This window comes from Eublepharis macularius, chromosome 6, assembly GCF_028583425.1.
Source record: "Eublepharis macularius isolate TG4126 chromosome 6, MPM_Emac_v1.0, whole genome shotgun sequence".
Taxonomy (NCBI): domain Eukaryota; kingdom Metazoa; phylum Chordata; class Lepidosauria; order Squamata; family Eublepharidae; genus Eublepharis; species Eublepharis macularius.
Window position 1 is genome coordinate 101,447,480 of NC_072795.1, and position 17,826 is coordinate 101,465,305.

The following is a 17,826-nucleotide window of genomic DNA, read 5'->3' on the forward strand; positions in this document are numbered from 1 at the left end:
CCAGCACAGCTCTCCCACAAAGGACCTTAGGGAGTGGACAAGTGGCCCTGAAGGTACGCGGGCATGTAGTGCTGGCAGCTCAGCAGGCCTCAGGATTGTGCTGTAAGCTAACCAAACTGTTGACTAAATATTGCAGTCCTAATTACTCACAGCAAACATTTCCACGCATTGCAAAGACGTAATTTTTGTTAACACCCTTGATGTTTCCTAAACATGGTACCCTGTGAGAAGGTAGGTTCTTTAAAAGCAGAACTCCCAGTCACATCAGTCAGTTTAAATGAGCCTCCCCTCCACTATAAGATCACCTTCCTCAGGAGCCTGTTGAGCCAGAGGGTGAGAGAACTTCTGCCTGTGCTGAGAGGGAATTTCAGCCTGTGCTGGGCATGGCCAAAGCTCTCGGCATGAAGACTTGTGGCTCTGAGTGAGCCAGCCCAGTGAATCCAGGACTAGCCTAGGCTCAGTGTATTTTTGCTGATTCTCTTTATTGAAATAATATTTTTGTCTGTTTGAATTGTGAATTCATTTAATTTTTTTTGTACGATGCTTTGGGCCCCATAGGGGAGAAAAGCAAGGTAAACATGCCTAAAAAATACATAAATAATAAATATGGAGTGCACTCCACTGAGAAGATCATATATCTTCTATAAGCCTTACTTAAATTAACCAGGAGCTATGCAAGAGTTCAATTGTATCCAGTTTTTTCAGAGATACCTTGTGTTGGAGACATTCTCAATGGACTGCACCCACGGTAGTGAGGTTTACCTCTTCAGGAAAAGCCTTTATTTTTTATGATAACTCTACCTTTCATCTGTGGTGCAATGTCTTCTTTAGTAGCATAAGGATCACAGCGAAAATGCTCCAGTAAATCAATGGTACATTGTCCCACGATAGGTTTACGGCCAAATTGCCTGTGATCGATCACTTTAAGAACTAAGGATGGCATGTACAGTTCCTCCTTGGGCAGCAGCTAGTAGTAAAAGAAGAAAAAGAATGTTGCCTATGCTAAACCAATGAAAATATGCACATGGCAGGACACCAGTTTTGTAAGAAATGCAAAAGCTTTCATAACTTTGGAGCTTGGACTGAATATATGTGAATTGTAAATGCAAGAAAAGAAGGCTCTCTTAGTTAATATTCCCTATTCTCCTTCCATTTCTTTAGATGAAACACCCAAACCATATACAAACTGCTCATCCTGCTGTATAATATACATTATGTGCCAAAACTGAGTTTCTGTTGTACTTTTTTAATATGTAGGTATGAAGAATACTCACAGACTTGCTTTTAGTTACCAAAAGAAGCCAGAAGAATGACCTGCTGAGACTATACAGGGTTTTAATTGCTTTTGCCTAACTGTTAATTAATAAAGATCTTTATATTTCTAAATAGTCATTTTTATTTATGAGTAAGACTACCTGGCTTTGCCAGGTTAAAGAAGGGGCTTCTCTGGGTTCCAGGCTTTGGAACCAAACAAAAGATGACCCACTTTACCCCTCTGCAGAGCTCAGGCTTGGCAAGAGAGACAAGAGAACTTCACAATTACCAGTACCAAAAGTCTACTATAAACCTTATTACAAAATAATTTAGAATCATACCACTTTCATGAAGAGAACAGATCCTGGAAAATTTGGTGTCTTCTTCAGGTTTTTAATTACTACAGATTCCACCATCTCTCCTCCACATTCTACAATAAGACTAGGGGATGTAATAGAAGCCATTTGGTAGTTTTTCATGTTGCGTAATCCCCAAGCCAGGATCTGTTTCAAACACACACAAACACACACCTTCATATCACAAAAGAAAACAAATCTATAGCATAATCCATTCAAGAAGTTACTAACAGGAAGGAAACAGAACCAATGTAGACATATTGAGACTATTAGAGATAAAAACATTAACAAACATTTCCTGAAAATGAAATCATCCATACTACAACTTATTTTATTTAACTTAAAAAAAATGGCAGGTTTACTTGGAATTACAATGACTTCCAGCTGCATGATTAATCTGAACACTTGAGAATTTTGGGGAAACTATCCCCAGATAATGGACATTAAGTAGTATATGCTACAATTATGAACATGTATGCTGTCACAGTAGCATACGTATGCACTAGAAGCCAGTGTGGTGTAGTGCCTTGACTGTCAGACTAGGATTGGGGAGAGCTATGTTGAACCATGAAGTTCACAGGGGGGACTTTGAGTCGGTTGCTCAACCTATTTCTCATTTGTCATGAGAATTAAATGGAGGAAAGGAAAACTCTGTATGCCCTCCTGAGTTCCTCAGAAGAAGAGTAGGGTATAAATGTAGTAGACAGAGAGGCTAGTTCTGTAACAGAACCTGTCTCCTGACCAAATTAGATAGGGAAAGGGTCAGACTTATAATTTTTTTTAAAAAAATGAGTATTGGATTTGGATGGGTATGCATGTGAAAAAGCCCCAAAAGATAAGTCTACGTTATTTATCAACATTATCAGTAGAAAAAAGCAAGAGTCCAGTAGCACCTATAAGACTAACAAAATTTGTGGTAGGGTATGAGCTTTCATGAGTCACAGTTCACTTCTTCTTCCCCTTCTGGAGCCTTTGTCCTACTGCCCACTGCTTAAAACTTTGAATTAACCGAGCCTCAGAAGGGTAAAGGCTCAGGAAGGAAAGACAGACCAGCAGACCAGAGGTGGCAGAGGGCTGTGAGAGAATCCATCCCCTCCAGAGCTATCGCCACCAGCTCTGTCATTCAAAAGTATGCTTCCTGGTGAACATTGTATCACCTGACACATAAAGAACACATGTAAGATGTCTTGTGTAGAGTATAACAACAACAACAACAACAACAACAACTACTACTACTACTACTACTACTACTACTACTACTACTACTATTACTACTACTGCTACTGCTACTGCTACTACAACAACAACATTCAATTTATATACCGCCCTTCAGGACAACTTAATGCCAACTCAGAGCGGTTTACAAAGTATGTTATTATTATCTCCACAACAAAACACCCTGTGAGATGGGTGGGGCTGAGAGAGCTCCTAGAAGCTGTGACTGACCCAAGGTCACCCAGCTGGCTTCAAGCGAAGGAGCGGTGAATCAAACCCAGTTCTCCAGTTTGGAGTCCCGCCACTCTTAACCACTACACCAAACTGGCTCTCTAAGATATCAGTCAAGCAAGTCACACCTTAGTTCTCTTGCTTCCAACTATTAAATTACTTGGTGAGATTCCTGAAGGCACACAGGTTTGTGAAGCCAAAGACACCTAGCATTTAAATGAGATTTTTTTGATGTGTGAAATCATATAGAACTTTATCTAGAGATTTGTTGTGGATGACCCTGACCAAAAGTAGCAGCTGCTTGTTCGACTGACTGATGTATGGCTCAGTGTCTTGCACTTGTGCATATGGGTGTATGAGATGTTATCAGTCCTATTAAACATGTGGCTCTCTGGATTGTGGCTATTTGTTAAAAGTAAATATAATACCTCGATAGCAGTCAGTTGAACTACAGGTCTAATTCCTTGTGGTACCATATAAAGGTTTGGTGCCCTTTGGGATGGAAGAATTGGAAGGTTGGACCCATCCTGTTTAGAGATAATGAGAAACGGATTTCTGTATAGTAAGCCTGAAACATGCACAGAAATCAACATCTCAAGATGTCATTAAGCATACTGACATTACACTTTTTAAATACTTACCTTTTCCCCCAGTATAAGCTCCGCTGCTAAAAGGACATCTCCACAAGCCTTTCCCGCATTCATAACTGGATACCAAAGAAGCTTAGGACTGATGTCAACTTCTGGATTGAGTTTCACCATAGGAGAGCAAGAGGTTCGTCCTAGAAACTCATCTTTGCCCTAGACAGATTGACAAAGCCAACACGGGGGACTTGTAAACAACTTCCCGTTATTAAAATGATCAAGAGAGAACCTTGAAAATCTGCTACCTACCACTTGATCACTGTCATAGAGTTCTACAACCACATGAGGAGGGTTTTGTGCTACCGTTTGGGGGTCTCCATAGATTTCAATTTCATCAAATATGAGGGTTTGATCCCAAGTGGGGTTCAGTGTTGAATGGATTATCTCAGTTGTTTTACTTCGATGGAGAAATGAAACGTGAGCATATGGATCTGAAAGATGATACCAACATATTATATATTGTTTTTCTAAGAACGCTCTATCTCACTGTTCATCAGCCGTCCAATCAAGGCTTGGAAACCTGCCTGGATGTTGCATACTGGTCCAATCAAATCTGAACTGATTCCAATGAAAGTGATGGTCATTAGTGTCCCCAAGTTCCACAAGTGACCTTATCGATGGATGTATGGTGCAGGTTTTCTTTTTTCTTCCTTTCTTGCTTTGCACTGTAGCCTAAGCTGGTATTGTAGTGTAAAAGCTAACAGCATAACCAATATTCTTGAAATCCCTGATTTAAACTTCAGCTCAGCCATGATCTCAACAAGTGGCCTTAAAGCAAGCCATTGCCTTTGAACTAAATCCTCAGCTGTAATGTGGAGTTAAAAATATTGACCTTATCATAAGCACTGTGGTAAGGATTACTGGCATAATATGTGTGAACTGTTTCAGGAAAAACTGAACTGAATTCAGGAAAATGCCAATATAAATACTAAGCACTATCAGCAACAACAGCTTGACTTATAAACTCCAGCACTTGCAGTTAAACACACAGCACAAGTTATAGTGATATGCAGCATTGACAGCTAAGCCAGGATGTTGTGCCCGCACAGCAGTATGTGTTGGCTGTGGCTGACAACAGACATCAACATTAGATGAGGTTCAACTGTTCTATGCAAAGGCAGTAACAGTCCATAAGCAGGTAGAGATGGAGATCAAAACAAGTCACATGCCATCCTAAAATGTTTTGGTCACTCCAAAATCTGCAACTTCAGGCAATATAGCATATAGTCAGGGCTTTTTTTCAGCGGGAACACAGTGGAACGGAGTTCCGGCACCTCGTGAAAATAGTCACATGGCCAGTGGCCCCGCCCCCTGATCTCCAGACAGAGGGGAGTTTAGATTGCCCTCCGTGCCATCAGCGCGGAGGGCAATCTAAACTCCTCTCTGTCTGGAGATCAGGGGGCGGGGCCACTGGCCATGTGACCATTTTCACCAAGGGTGATTTAAACTTTAAAAAACTCCCCCCTTGTTCCAGCTGACCCAAAGTGACGTCATTGTGCGGTCCAGAGTTCCACCACTGAATTCCACCACCTCTTTTCCCAGAAAAAAAGCCCTGCATATAATTATTATAATGGGAATGCGTTAGGGAGGCAACAATGAATGACCTTCTCCAGTAGCATTGTGTGATGCTACTTAATTTTCTTCATGCCATAATCTAAGTCATTGCAGTTGCCTACGTCGATGACCAAAGGTGACCCATCAGATTCATCGTAATTTATCTGTGCCCTGCCTGTCTCCCCAATCCAAAGCAGCTTACGTAATTCTCTCTTTTATCCAGGAGTAAACCCAGATGAAGGTAATGGCCTCAGGGGGGCTTAGACGCCAACCAATCGACAGTCTTTCCTCACAAGAGCTCTCTGCCATCTCATTCACTCAGCAGATGTGGGGTAGGGACCATGTTCCACCCTTGGCTACTAAGCTCCCATTAAGGGTGAGATCAGCATCTGGAGTAAGAGTCTTCCTCCATATCTTTCCTTTATACATCTTTGCAAGACATCCAGACTCCTTTCTTAACCATTTTATGATATGCAAACATCTTTATTGCATGCCATGAAATTGTCAACACAGAAGTGACAACAATTCTGAACATGCGGTTTACAGATCCGTTGACCTTACTTTGTACTCAGCGGAGTAACATATGCAGTGCATTTTATGACTCTTATCTTATGAATGTAAACAATGAGACTGAATATGTGATTGTTATATCTCTAAACCTTGCTATTGCATTTATACTGTTACATTGTAACCAGTCCTTGATTCCCTTTGCTGAGGTACAGTGCCAAATAATAGAAGGAGGTTATTCCATTTACAGCAAAAACTACAAATATCACAAATTTAACACAGATCCAGTATGGATCTAAAACATGCTTATTTATTTATGGCCTCTTTTTCTTCTAAAGCAGAGGTAAATGATTAAAGGGTTCTAGACCTACTATTAGAAAGACCTCTAAATCATCTGGGTCTCTGAAGAAGGTATCTGATGATGGTTATTAGCATTTCCTGTACAAATTGCCATTACACAGTGCCACGGGCTATATAAAAGGTTATCTTGAGGTCATCTTCACCGGCCCCTAACAAGGAATGCAATGAGGTCATATAAAAGTTTGATTTTACTTTCTTCTGTTCTGTCATTAATGGAGTAAAAAAAAAAAAAGTAAGAGATCTGGGATCTGGATCCAAAACCGTCTCTGATTTGAGTGACAGTTCCAGGCTTTGAGTATATCTAACAGTAACAACTATTGTAGTTGCATGACATATATATTGGTATATTGGATTTAGCCATTACCAAGGGAAAATACTGTTCTTCTATATTATGTGTTTAGAGAAGCCTATTACACAAAGTTTTCTAAAAACAAAGGGAAAAAAGAAGGAATAAATCATCACGTCTTTTAAAAAATTAACAGAAACTGACCAAATTTCCATCACTAGTCTGTATAACATTCAACCCTGCATATGCTAATATTTTATACATGAAATTGGATGAACTTTATAATATTTGATACATGAAATATGGGCTCAAAATTCAATAGCACTGAAACCTGTAGATCAATAACCTTTGAAAAGAAAAAAACAAATTGTAATGTAGCAAAATGCACTTGGTTGCAGTTGCAGTTGCGCTTGGTTGCAGTTTAACACCTTGTAACACCCTGTAGCATCCATATGTGAACTGAACTGACTTGTTCAGTTCATAAAGAATATCACACTGAGGGCTAGGCAGAAGAAAGGGCTTCTGGCTGTCATTGGCTAAGCCTAATTGGTCCCAGAGAAGGGTAGTACATACAGAATTCTTAAGAAAGGAGATACAAAAGCATCAAAGGTCTAAGAAAAGAAAGATGGAAGGTTGAGTGGCCTAGAGATATGATGGAAAGAGAGACAGGTTTGAGGAGCAGTCTGAGAAAAAGGGAAACTTGGGCAGAGAGAAGAGCATATGACCAGGAACTGCAAAAGTAAGACTAAAGTTCTTCTATTGATCGTCATCCAAATCTTTGGCTGCAGGGATCTTGTCACATAAGAATACAGCAGACAGCTCAAATTACACGAGTCATGAACCAAGCAGTTCAATCACTATAGAAAAGGAACAGACTTGCTTTTATATCTGCACGTGTTCTTCAGATTTAATCGTTCTCCCACATCGTACCTGAAAAACTGTCTTTGTCCAAAGCTGTAAGATTTCTTGCTTGATGGATGTAACACCGAAGGTGGTAACTGTAGACTCCTTAAAATAAATAACATACATTAGATGTGCGTCAATGTAATAGCAACTTTGTTAAGTCCTCTAAAATCACTTCAGCTGTATTGTCCCACTACCTGACCCATCTGTGCTACTGTAGTGTCAGTTCATGGCCATTTTACTATGTCTGTCTTCTTTACTACAGCTTATATGACTATAACAGAAGATAGGAATCATGCTGTTTCTGACTTTTGTCAGATGGTTTGATGATGACGAACATACGAACATGGGAAAGTGGGTTGGAGTGGACAGGACAATCAAAACTGAAGGAAACATTACATAGAGTTAAAAATCACCTCAAAATTGGCTTCCAGAAAAAGACTAGGGTAAAAGTGGTCTCAAGAAAAAACTAAAGGCGAAAAAATATGTGCAGAAATCGGGGATAAATTGAAGCAGCATGGGACCAGAATCAACATTAAAAACTCATGCAGAAAACTCTTATGTCATCCCCTCTTCAGTGGGATGAATGTAGCCTTAAATGGTAAAGCCAGTTTGGTGTAGTGGTTACGAGTGGGGGACTCTAATCTGGAGAGCCGGGTTTGATTCCCCGCTCCTTCACTTGAAGCCAGCTGGGTGACCTTGGGTCAGTCACAGCTTCTAGAAGCTCTCTCATCCCCACCTACTTCACAAGGTGTTTGTTGTGGGGATAATAATAACATACTTTGTAAACTGCTCTGAGTGGGCATTAAGTTGTCCTGAAGGGCAGTATATAAATTGAATGTTGTTGTTATTTCACATGAAGCTTCCTTATACTGAGTCAGACCACTGACTCAGTATATTTATTTCGTTGTCTACTCTGACTGGCCAAAGCTCTCCTGAGTTTCAGGCAGAGAAAGTTTTTTCCCAAAGACTTTTAATCCATGATACATTAACTGGGGAAGCCAGCCACAGAATTTGGCCCCTTATGTAAGCAAAACATGAGCAGCACCCAGAAGACACAACTTCTCTCCTTGAACTTACTACTGAAGTTGCAAGAGACTATCGGAGTGTTTGCACCAAATACGCGTGTTGCTGAATCTTTGGCTTTCTCTGAAGTCTTGTCTCCCTCATCAATGCTTGTATCCGCTCCCTAAAAACATATAAAATATATGAATTTAACTATAATTATATAAATATAAAATGTAATTTGTATAAATATATTTATAAAACAAAATATATAAAATATAAACACATATAAACATAGATATATAAAAATTCTGATGTCTCTGAAATTAAAGTTTTTTAATTTTAATTTACATGTGTATGTGTGTGCGTGTGCGTGCGTGCATGCGTGCGTGCGTGGGCGTGGGTGGGTGTGTAAGACAGAGGGAGGGAAGTGGGGGGAGATCAGGGTCCTCAACTTGTTACAATTGACAATTCCCAGCTGCTATTATCCACAATCCTAGGTTTGCAGTCCCCAGATTCTAAATTCCTTCAGAAGAGCATTGTTAACTTCTGTACTGCCAACAGGGCCCAAACATCGTCGGGGTGGGTCTGCTTTACCGAAGCCTAGAGATCCAGGCTGCAACCCTATTACCATAAAGAAAAACAGTGATGCTAAATCATGCTTGAGAATATTTATGGAAACATTTCCTTGTATCCATGACATGTACCTATATGGAATGTCCAGATTTTGTGAGATTTGCTGGAGTCAGTGCAAAGCTGAAAAATAACACTTTAAAGTGAATTGGCCTGTTCATAAAACAGTAATAGAATAATAGCCTAGGACCAACCAAAGTATTACTAAATAGGAAGCTATAGGTTTCTTCTACAGGCAAAATGTTATGTTAAACAAAAATAGCAACCAACAAATAAAACTGGAGAAGCATATATTGGTGCACAGAAGACAAGCCCCAGTTTGGGCCATACTGTAATTTCATAATTTCAGAAATAAAACCAACTTTTCTTCCATGACTGATGATACATGTGTGCATGTAAGAGAGGGAATCAAGGTATGAGGGAGGGGATAATGTTAAAAGTTTGTAAGGGGCTGTGAAAACTGATGCTTGGAATGGCACCCAAAGCCAGGGGCATACTGTGCTGTTAAAATGTGCTGAGTGGCTAGTGAGAGTTGGCTAGTGGCACTGACTTGCTGTCACCTTCTCTGGCACTGTTGCTGGGTCCAAGCCAAGCTGCCCTTGTGGTGCTGCTAGTGCCCCTGGGACCCAGCTTGACTCACTCCAGGGCAGTGGATCACTGGGAATGTTTCCAGTAAGTCAAAGTGGCAATTTTGCCCTGCCCAAAACAGTTAACAAAATACAGTTTTTAAAATGTAAAATTAAAATATATAAACAGTAGATCTAAAGAATAATAAAAACATCCAATCAACAGCAACATAACTGCAACAAAATGGCAGAGAAAAGCATAAAAAGCAACAGTAAGAATGAAAGCATGTTGCCATCACAACATACAGAATTTTATTTCTACGTCACTCTCAATTATTGTGTAAGAAAAGGTAAAAAAACCTGTCAACCTCAGCCACCTTCTTTTTTCTCTACAGGAGATAGGTTTGTCTAGAGCTTCATCATTCTGATACATTCCTTACATACAGTGCTAGGTGTGTAATGAATTTTGATGATCTTCAACACAGGAAGTCTTCAGTTAGGTTCCAGCACCATGCACTCACTATAACCTAAATTTGAGTTTATAATTCATTTTGAAGTTCCATTATGATAAGGCAGCAAGCTAAGTTGTTCTCACTTACAAGAGCACCTTCAAGCTTAAAGATGGCTGCTGCACCGTGCGTGTCTGAAGGAGCCATTTTTCTCCTCCAGCGTCTGCGGCGGAAAGTATCAGAACTGCGCTGCTTCCAGTGAAACTTCCATCCAATCAAGGAGGCAAATTCCCATCCTTCTTGATCTTCATAGAACGTGGATTCCTAGGACACAATTCCAGACATGTAACTCCCAGTTGACACAGATCTAAAATGTAGGGATAATTGCCAACAATCCATTCAACTAATCTCTTATTTCTTCCTTCCCATTACTTTGAACAAATGTACAAGACTGACAGCATTTTTTTCTTACTGCTTTTAGCTGTGATGTAGTTTGAGTTGGATCTTTTCTGCGTTTTTTAATCAGCCTTCTTCTTCTGTGGGTATGATACATTTTTTCTGCTGCTACCCATGACTTTGGTTTGTTGTCAGGAGGAATGGTAATTCCATATTCCCAACCTAAAAGAGCATAGTTGAACATATATTAGTTGTCTTGAACTGCTTCTACCAATTTATTATTTACTTTCCATCCAAGCCTCAATGATTCACAGTCCCTATGTTACCAAAACAGCCCATTCTAGAATAATTTGGTTTCTCACATCGGTGTAATTCTCTGAAAGAGTATTACAGTTTATCCCAATTTTTGTACCTCTGAATTACAAAAATATATTTTTTATTTATTTAAAAAAACTTTCAGCTTGACATTCATCTTAAAAGGTTTCCAAGTTAGCTAATACACTGAATAAAAATGTATTCAAAACAACTCAACAATCAGCACCCAGTCAATAATAACAACCACACACTGGAGGATATGTGTGGAAATCGACCTAAACCAAAATCCTGGGAAGAGAAATGTTTTAAACTAGCGTCTAAAAACCAAAGATTAGTCACTGGGTAGATAGCTGTGGGGTAGGACATTCTACAACTACGAAGAAGGCTCTGTCTCTAGTTCCCACCCATCTTACATCAGAAGGTTGTGGCATGCAAAACTGGACCTCTGAAGATCTAAGTTATTAGGCAGGTTCAGGTCTGGGGTTGTGCATTTTTCCTAAAAATTGAATTACAGTAAGCCCAAATAAACATGTTGTTACCTAATCCAAGCCTCCAGGACAGAGTGGTCTATACATTCAATAAGCAAAATCAGATGAACCATATTGAAAGGATTCATATAGATACGCAAAGATCTACTTTTAGATTAATAGGCATACATGCAAACAATGTAATTTTAAAAATATTTTTAACAGCAGACCTGCCATACTGTCTTCTACTAGCACACTAACATGTTTTGACATTCTTTTTGGATACAAATATAGTTTGCTATGAAGCATGGGAGGGACATTGTTTGGGGGATTCAAGTCCAAAACTTGCTTGGAGTTCCAATTTTTTTTTTTTTGCTCATACATTTTGACATGAAAAGTATCCTAAGGCCCTAGTCTCACCTTTTTCATCCACTGCTCGATTTATATCATAAATCCAAGCGTCATCATCCCATATCCAACCTGGAGGGCAGGTTATCTCACTTGGTGGGGCTGTTTTTTCACCGTTCTTTGAAACAGAGAAGAACATGCATATACTAAAGTTGAAATCCATTCAACAAAATTATACTATAATTGCCCACTTAATAGGATTTATTTTATTTACTTCATTTATAGACATCTTTTCCCACTCTGAGCCAAGGCAGAGTACAAAAATAAAGAAACCAATTCAATCGGACAGCATAAGACATCCAATCAACAAAGCAATAGGACTAGGACTGCAGAATGGGGAAAATACGCAAACAGAAAACTATCTAAGGCATGATCATGGGATGTCATTAAAAATAAGAATAGAGAGTTTTCTGGCTATTAAAGATTCGTGGATCTAAACCTATTTAGTTACATCCAAAGTTCATTAAAACTTATGCCACAATAGAACATACTATTTTTAAAATTAACATATGAATCTTTGTTATTTTTAGTAGACTATAGTCTTATAAGACTATAGTCTACTAAACTATTTTTAGACTATAAGAGCTACTCATCTGAAATCAGAAACATTCAGAAAAACAGCATGCAGCAAAACCATTTCCCAGTCTACTGTGTATGCTATACTGCATTCAAAACTGAATAGTAGATCAAAGTCCCTCCTGCTGTAAACTGAATTCAGCTACAAAAGCAGTCCCCCTCCCCACCAATATGGATAGGAGACACACAATGCTGGAAAAGAGGGATTTACCTCTTTCATCCTGTGCCATTTCTCTGATAATAAATGGACCTTCCAGGTTACATAAGTAAGTGGGGGGGGGAGAGACTGATGCCTGTTCTGCACCTGTCTTTTTCTCTACCAGGATTTAAAGCAACAGAGTAGTATTTTGCTATTGGCTTGTTTATCGTTAGTTTTGGAGTCAACAGACTTGAGAGCGTAGCATATAAATCCCGAGGAGTTAGCCGTGTTAGTCTGTAGTAGCAAAATCAAAAAGAGTCCAGTAGCACCTTTAAGACTAACCAGGTGCTACTGGACTCTTTTTGATTTAGCATATAAATATTTCAGACAAATAACGCTTCTTCTATTTGCACTGCACACAATCCTTTCACTTCTTTGTTGGAGTTTAATAGCATGTCCTTATGTTGTGATTTGCATTTTATTTGCATTTGACTATGGACGCTAACAAGTAAACTGGCCTGGATTATATGTACTGTGACTATACCTAACAAAGTGCTATTAGAATTTAAAAGCATTAAGTCTTACCACATCCGTGTAACTCTCTTCAGCTGCTTTCCAATCTCCTCCAGGATAGCGGCTCTCATTTTGATACACTTCATCAGTAAACTCAGAATGGCCAGCATCTGCTTCTGTCAGCAAGCTGATAAGTCAGAAGAAAACTTTCAAATTTCTTAAGTATTAAAAGATATTTACTGAACAAACCAAGGTATTCTTTAAGGAATATTCTAGCTGTAGGTGAACTGCCTGACTACAGGAAATGGCTAGAATGTTTGACTGACCCAGTTATAGGGAGGGGGAGGGGGACTGGGTGAGGAGTTTTTCCATGGAATTAGAATTATGTGATTCGCCTCCATTCATGTGGCATCATATTAAATGTTATCCGAGGCACATACAAGCCATTTATGGATAAGTGAGTCTCACATGGCAGGTGTCTAAAAAGCACTCGACATTCTTGCTTAACCAAGATTTCAAAATGGCTTGAAGCCCTGATTAAGGCAGGCACTTTACAAAGCATTAACAAAAGTTAACATTGCTTTTGGTTACATATTTATCAGCAGTGGAAGGAAGGAAGAAAGGAAGGAAGGAAGGAAGGAAGGAAGGAAGGAAGGAAGGAAGGAAGGAAGGAAGGAAGGAAGGAAGGAAGGAAGGAAGGAAGGGCATTTACTTCCAAGATGAGAGAGGAAACACAGGACCTTATGGACCACTTTTACTGCTTGAAATATCTAGGTGTGGTTCTTCATTTTACTGTCTTCTGTTTAAAGAACTGTGCTAGAGAGGAATTTTAGGAGAAAAGTAAGGTAGTTAAACTGTCTTCCTGTTATTGGGCCACTTTACGCATCATCTAGGCAATATGGCAGCCATTAAGAATGTGTCATCTGTAGATGCCTCACTATATAGTTGGCTGATTAGGTGATGTTGAACCCAAAAGGTTCTGGCCAGTCATAATCACTCTAGAAGAACACTATGGGGCTCTGGCAGTGGTTAGAATGGGTGCCTACCACATTAAAATTTGTGAATGGCTACACATTAAAGACAACAGCAGCAACACTTTAAATGTTTTTTTTTAATCCACTGTTTTTCTAAAGTGTTACACCACAGTTGCAACTGAGAAACTCTCATTGCTTCCAGAAACTGTGCATTACATAGCTGAGGAAAGGGACTGCTAGGAAATCATATATTGCAGTTAAATTGTTTTTTTCAGCCTTATTATTACAAATTTATTTCCTTGTATTCTTATGTACCTTTTAAAAATATAAAGATGAATAAAAATATAAATATAAAAAGGAAGTGTAACTAAAATGCTAATGCAGTAAAAGAAAACGTCACACAAAACAGAACGTAGCATTTGTTTTCATTAGCTGGAATTTGTACTGCCATCTGTTGGCCAAAATTATATTACGAACACTATTTTGAACTGCACCCTGACCTGGTCGGTCCAGGCTAGCTCAGCTTCATCAGACCCTGGAAATCAAGCAGGATTGACCCTGGTCAATACTTGGATGGGAGACCACCAAGAAAGTCCAGGGTTGCTATGCAGAGAAAGGTAATGGCATTAAGTGGTTAGGTTGTGAATCAGCACTCTATCGGTTCGAATCCCACTACTGCCATGAGCTCAGTAGGTGGCCTTGGGTCAGGGCTTTTTTACTGGAAAAAGGGGTGGTGGAACTCAGTGGGTTGCCCTTGGAGAAAATGGTCACAAGGCTGGTGGCCCCGCCCCCTGATCTCCAGACAGAGGGGAGTTTAGATTGCCCTCCACGCCGCTTGGCAGCACGGAGGGCAGTCTAAACTCCCCTCTGTCTGGAGATCAGGGGGCAGGGCCACCAGCCATGTGACCATTTTCAAGAGGTTCCGGAACTCCGTTCCACTGCGTTCCAGCTGAAAAAAAGCCCTGCCTTGGGTTAAGCCACTCCTCTGCACAATTCAGCTGTTTAAATCTCATCCAGACCATCTACTGAAGTCAGTGGGATCTAAGAAACCTGAGTGCAGAATTGCACTCAAACAGTCCCTTGGGGCATGTATACTTCCCATGGCATTTCCTTTGTTTGTGGGATAATAACAACATTCAATTTATATACCGCCCTCAGAGTGGTTCACAAAGTATGTTATTATTATCCCCACAACAAAACACCCTGTGAGGTGGGTGGGGCTGAGAGAGCTCTGAGAAGCTGTGACTGACCCAAGGTCACCCAGCTGGCTTCAAGTGGAGGAGCGGGGAATCAAACCCGGCTCTCCAGATTAGAGTTCCGCGCTCTTAATCACTACACTAAAGTGGATGCACATGAACAAGACTAAAAGTATTACAGATTTTTGAATGTATGTGACTCTTATCTCTGAATACAGTAAGTAGGCCATTTTTCATTAGGGAAATAACACTTGATCCATACTTGGCTACCATTGGCTGCTTTTAAGATCCAAAATATATATCATGGAACTCCAGTGGTACACTAACTTGTTCAACTTTTTTTGCATTTTTTAAAAAAAGCCAAGCATAAATACTGTCCTATCTTGATATACATAGTAGACAGCCCCATTTTTATATCAATAGCAGATTGCCAAAAGAAAAAAAAATCATCAGTCTGGAAAGACCCTAACGTAGTACTGACCTAAACAATTTTACTGGGAAGTTTTCAGTAAAACTGATTTCTAACTGGGTGGGTCACAACCCATCTAACTTGCCTCCCTCTCTTCCTGCAAAAGTCTTGGCATTTCCTCAGTGGGAAATTACTTTTGTTCTATGGTAGAGTAATCCAAACAAAAATATGACCTTCTTTCAGGATCAATGAACCAGTCGCCTTCCCACTCCCAGCCTTGAGGAGGCAGAAAGTATTCCTTTTTCAGCTTGATTTTTCCTGTGACATCAGAAAATTTGTGGCGGCCAACAAGTCCTGAAGTTCCCCATTTTCCAAACATAAGAGCCTGGTTTTCATACTATTAGAAAAACAAACAGCAAAGCAATGTTAGAACCTAATGAAAAATCTTGTGCATTCAATAACTCATTGACATTAGAATCAAAGGCCATTTCTCTCATTGTCTTGCTCCAGACATTGAGCAGTCACAATGACCTGTGAGTATCAGCATCTTTCACGAACACTGCAAAAGATTTACAACTGTATGCATTGACTGTACCCAGACAATACTGGTCACCAAGTGTGCATGGTGCAAGTATCCTCAGAAGTAGTTACTACTAAAAAGAAAATTGTAACAGTGCAATCTGGGGAAAAGATAATCCCATGATGAATAACAGAGAGAATTTGGCCTTTTTCATAATTTGAATGATATTGCATAATTTACAGAAACTGAAGCCAGGCTTAAACGGACTATCATTTTTAGTACATTGAAATATGCAAACTTGAGAACAAGATGAGCATGTTAATGTGTGAACATACACATTTCTCACTCACCAGTGAGTATCAACAATCAGATCATACAAGTTTTGAAAGAGAGAAAATTATTTACAAGTGGATTTCAAAGATGCCTGAGATGCAATATGTCTCTTTTCAGAAATTAAGCAACACGTCAAGTGCAACACGGTATAACATGTCAAGTGCCAAAAGGGAGCAGGACTGGGTAGGATGGCTTTCTGAGTCTCCTGACTCTACTAAAGCAGTTATGAATGTGAAGTGGACTTTCACAGAAGGATTGTGGTATTTTCACACTCTACAACATCAACTAGGCAACCAGTGATACTAGTTATGGCAATGTTGATTTTGGAAAACATGCACTGAACTTCCCCAGATGGTAAAATTAAACCAAAATTTCCTATGACTGATGGGAGTCTTTGAAGAAATGATCTCACATTTAAGCATCTGATCTGCAAATTTAGTGTTCAAGGCTGTGGTAAGTTCCCCTGTGCATGCCATTAAAATGAATGAAAGCTGCACAAGCAACACTGAATAAGTTCGTTTTTCTGTGGCTCTCATTCCTTTCAAAGGCATTTATACCCTTACACTTTGGGATGCGGGGAAGGCAAAAAATCCATAAAATTCTCCAGGATGTTATCTCAAATTTTAATGTAGAGAAAGATGCAGAATTCAAACCAACTGTAACATAGAGACTGTTAGTATACCTACCATTTCGGCAAAGACACTAAACGTTCCTTCTGCAAAGCTATTAAACTTCTTCTCAACTGCACTCAATCCCAGCCAAATGCTAACTCGCAACTGTGCAGGCATTTTTGTGCCGTGGTTTTTGTCCTGTGGGTACTAAATCACATAAAAAGAATTGCTGTGCTCCAATGTTGTGAAAGCTTCAACTAAATAAATACAGTCGACAATGTACATGGCCCATGGCCCAGTGGCCTGGGCCTGCCCAGAGTTCCTGTGTCAGAGATTACATCAAATGGGTAATAACATTTAGAGTTTTTTTGAGTTCAGCAGTGCCCAAAAACAAATTTTAAGAACATTGTCCTTGACTTGCCGGCATAGCCACAGTTCATTCTTTTCCTGTTTTTCATTCCCAGCCCTTGTCAAACAATGAGTTTACCCTACCCAAGTCTGAAACTTGCAATATTAATCATTATTTATATTTCCTTGTCACAATGAAGAGGCTTGAAAATCAAATGTCACGTTTATATGAGTTTCCCAGACCTGATAGCTGAGATATACTTTTTTCTTGATAAAAACTGGAGACACACTTTACTCTTATCCCTGAAAAGGTTTATTTTAAAGAGTTTGAATACTAGAGAGGCAGTGTTGTGCAGGATCTGGAAGACCCAGATTTAATCTGCACTCTTCCATGGAAGCTTGCCAGCTGACCTACCTCACAGGATGGTTGGTGTGAGGAAAAAAGGAAGAGGGGAGAAAGCGTAAGCCACTTTGGGTCTCCATTGGGGAAGAAAAACAGAGCACAACTGTCTAATAAAGAAAGAAATGCCAAGACTGAAAGGAACACACTGCTGCCTAGGTTTCTGCACTAATCACTTTTTTTGAACATGCCAACTGACGGGGTTGGGGGGGGGGGACCTCAAAAGAAATACTCGTTCAGAAACAAAAGAGCCCTTCT

The 17,826-nt window shown here is 39.7% G+C and overlaps 1 protein-coding gene across 2 annotated transcripts in view; it reads right to left on the reverse strand.

The window, feature by feature from the left end:
* MYOF (myoferlin) overlaps nucleotides 1-17,826 on the reverse strand; it is a 128,285-nt gene that overhangs the window by 29,550 nt on the left and 80,909 nt on the right. For both annotated transcript variants that reach the window (XM_054982375.1, XM_054982374.1), the window contains 13 exons: nucleotides 16,896-17,027; nucleotides 15,590-15,753; nucleotides 12,850-12,964; nucleotides 11,562-11,667; nucleotides 10,436-10,581; nucleotides 10,114-10,287; nucleotides 8,391-8,499; nucleotides 7,338-7,415; nucleotides 3,950-4,131; nucleotides 3,698-3,856; nucleotides 3,485-3,583; nucleotides 1,596-1,757; nucleotides 802-967 (listed from right to left, as the gene is read on the reverse strand). In XM_054982375.1, the coding sequence (XP_054838350.1) occupies nucleotides 802-967; nucleotides 1,596-1,757; nucleotides 3,485-3,583; nucleotides 3,698-3,856; nucleotides 3,950-4,131; nucleotides 7,338-7,415; nucleotides 8,391-8,499; nucleotides 10,114-10,287; nucleotides 10,436-10,581; nucleotides 11,562-11,667; nucleotides 12,850-12,964; nucleotides 15,590-15,753; nucleotides 16,896-17,027 (1,792 nt within the window). The remainder of the gene's footprint in view (nucleotides 1-801; nucleotides 968-1,595; nucleotides 1,758-3,484; nucleotides 3,584-3,697; nucleotides 3,857-3,949; nucleotides 4,132-7,337; nucleotides 7,416-8,390; nucleotides 8,500-10,113; nucleotides 10,288-10,435; nucleotides 10,582-11,561; nucleotides 11,668-12,849; nucleotides 12,965-15,589; nucleotides 15,754-16,895; nucleotides 17,028-17,826) is intronic.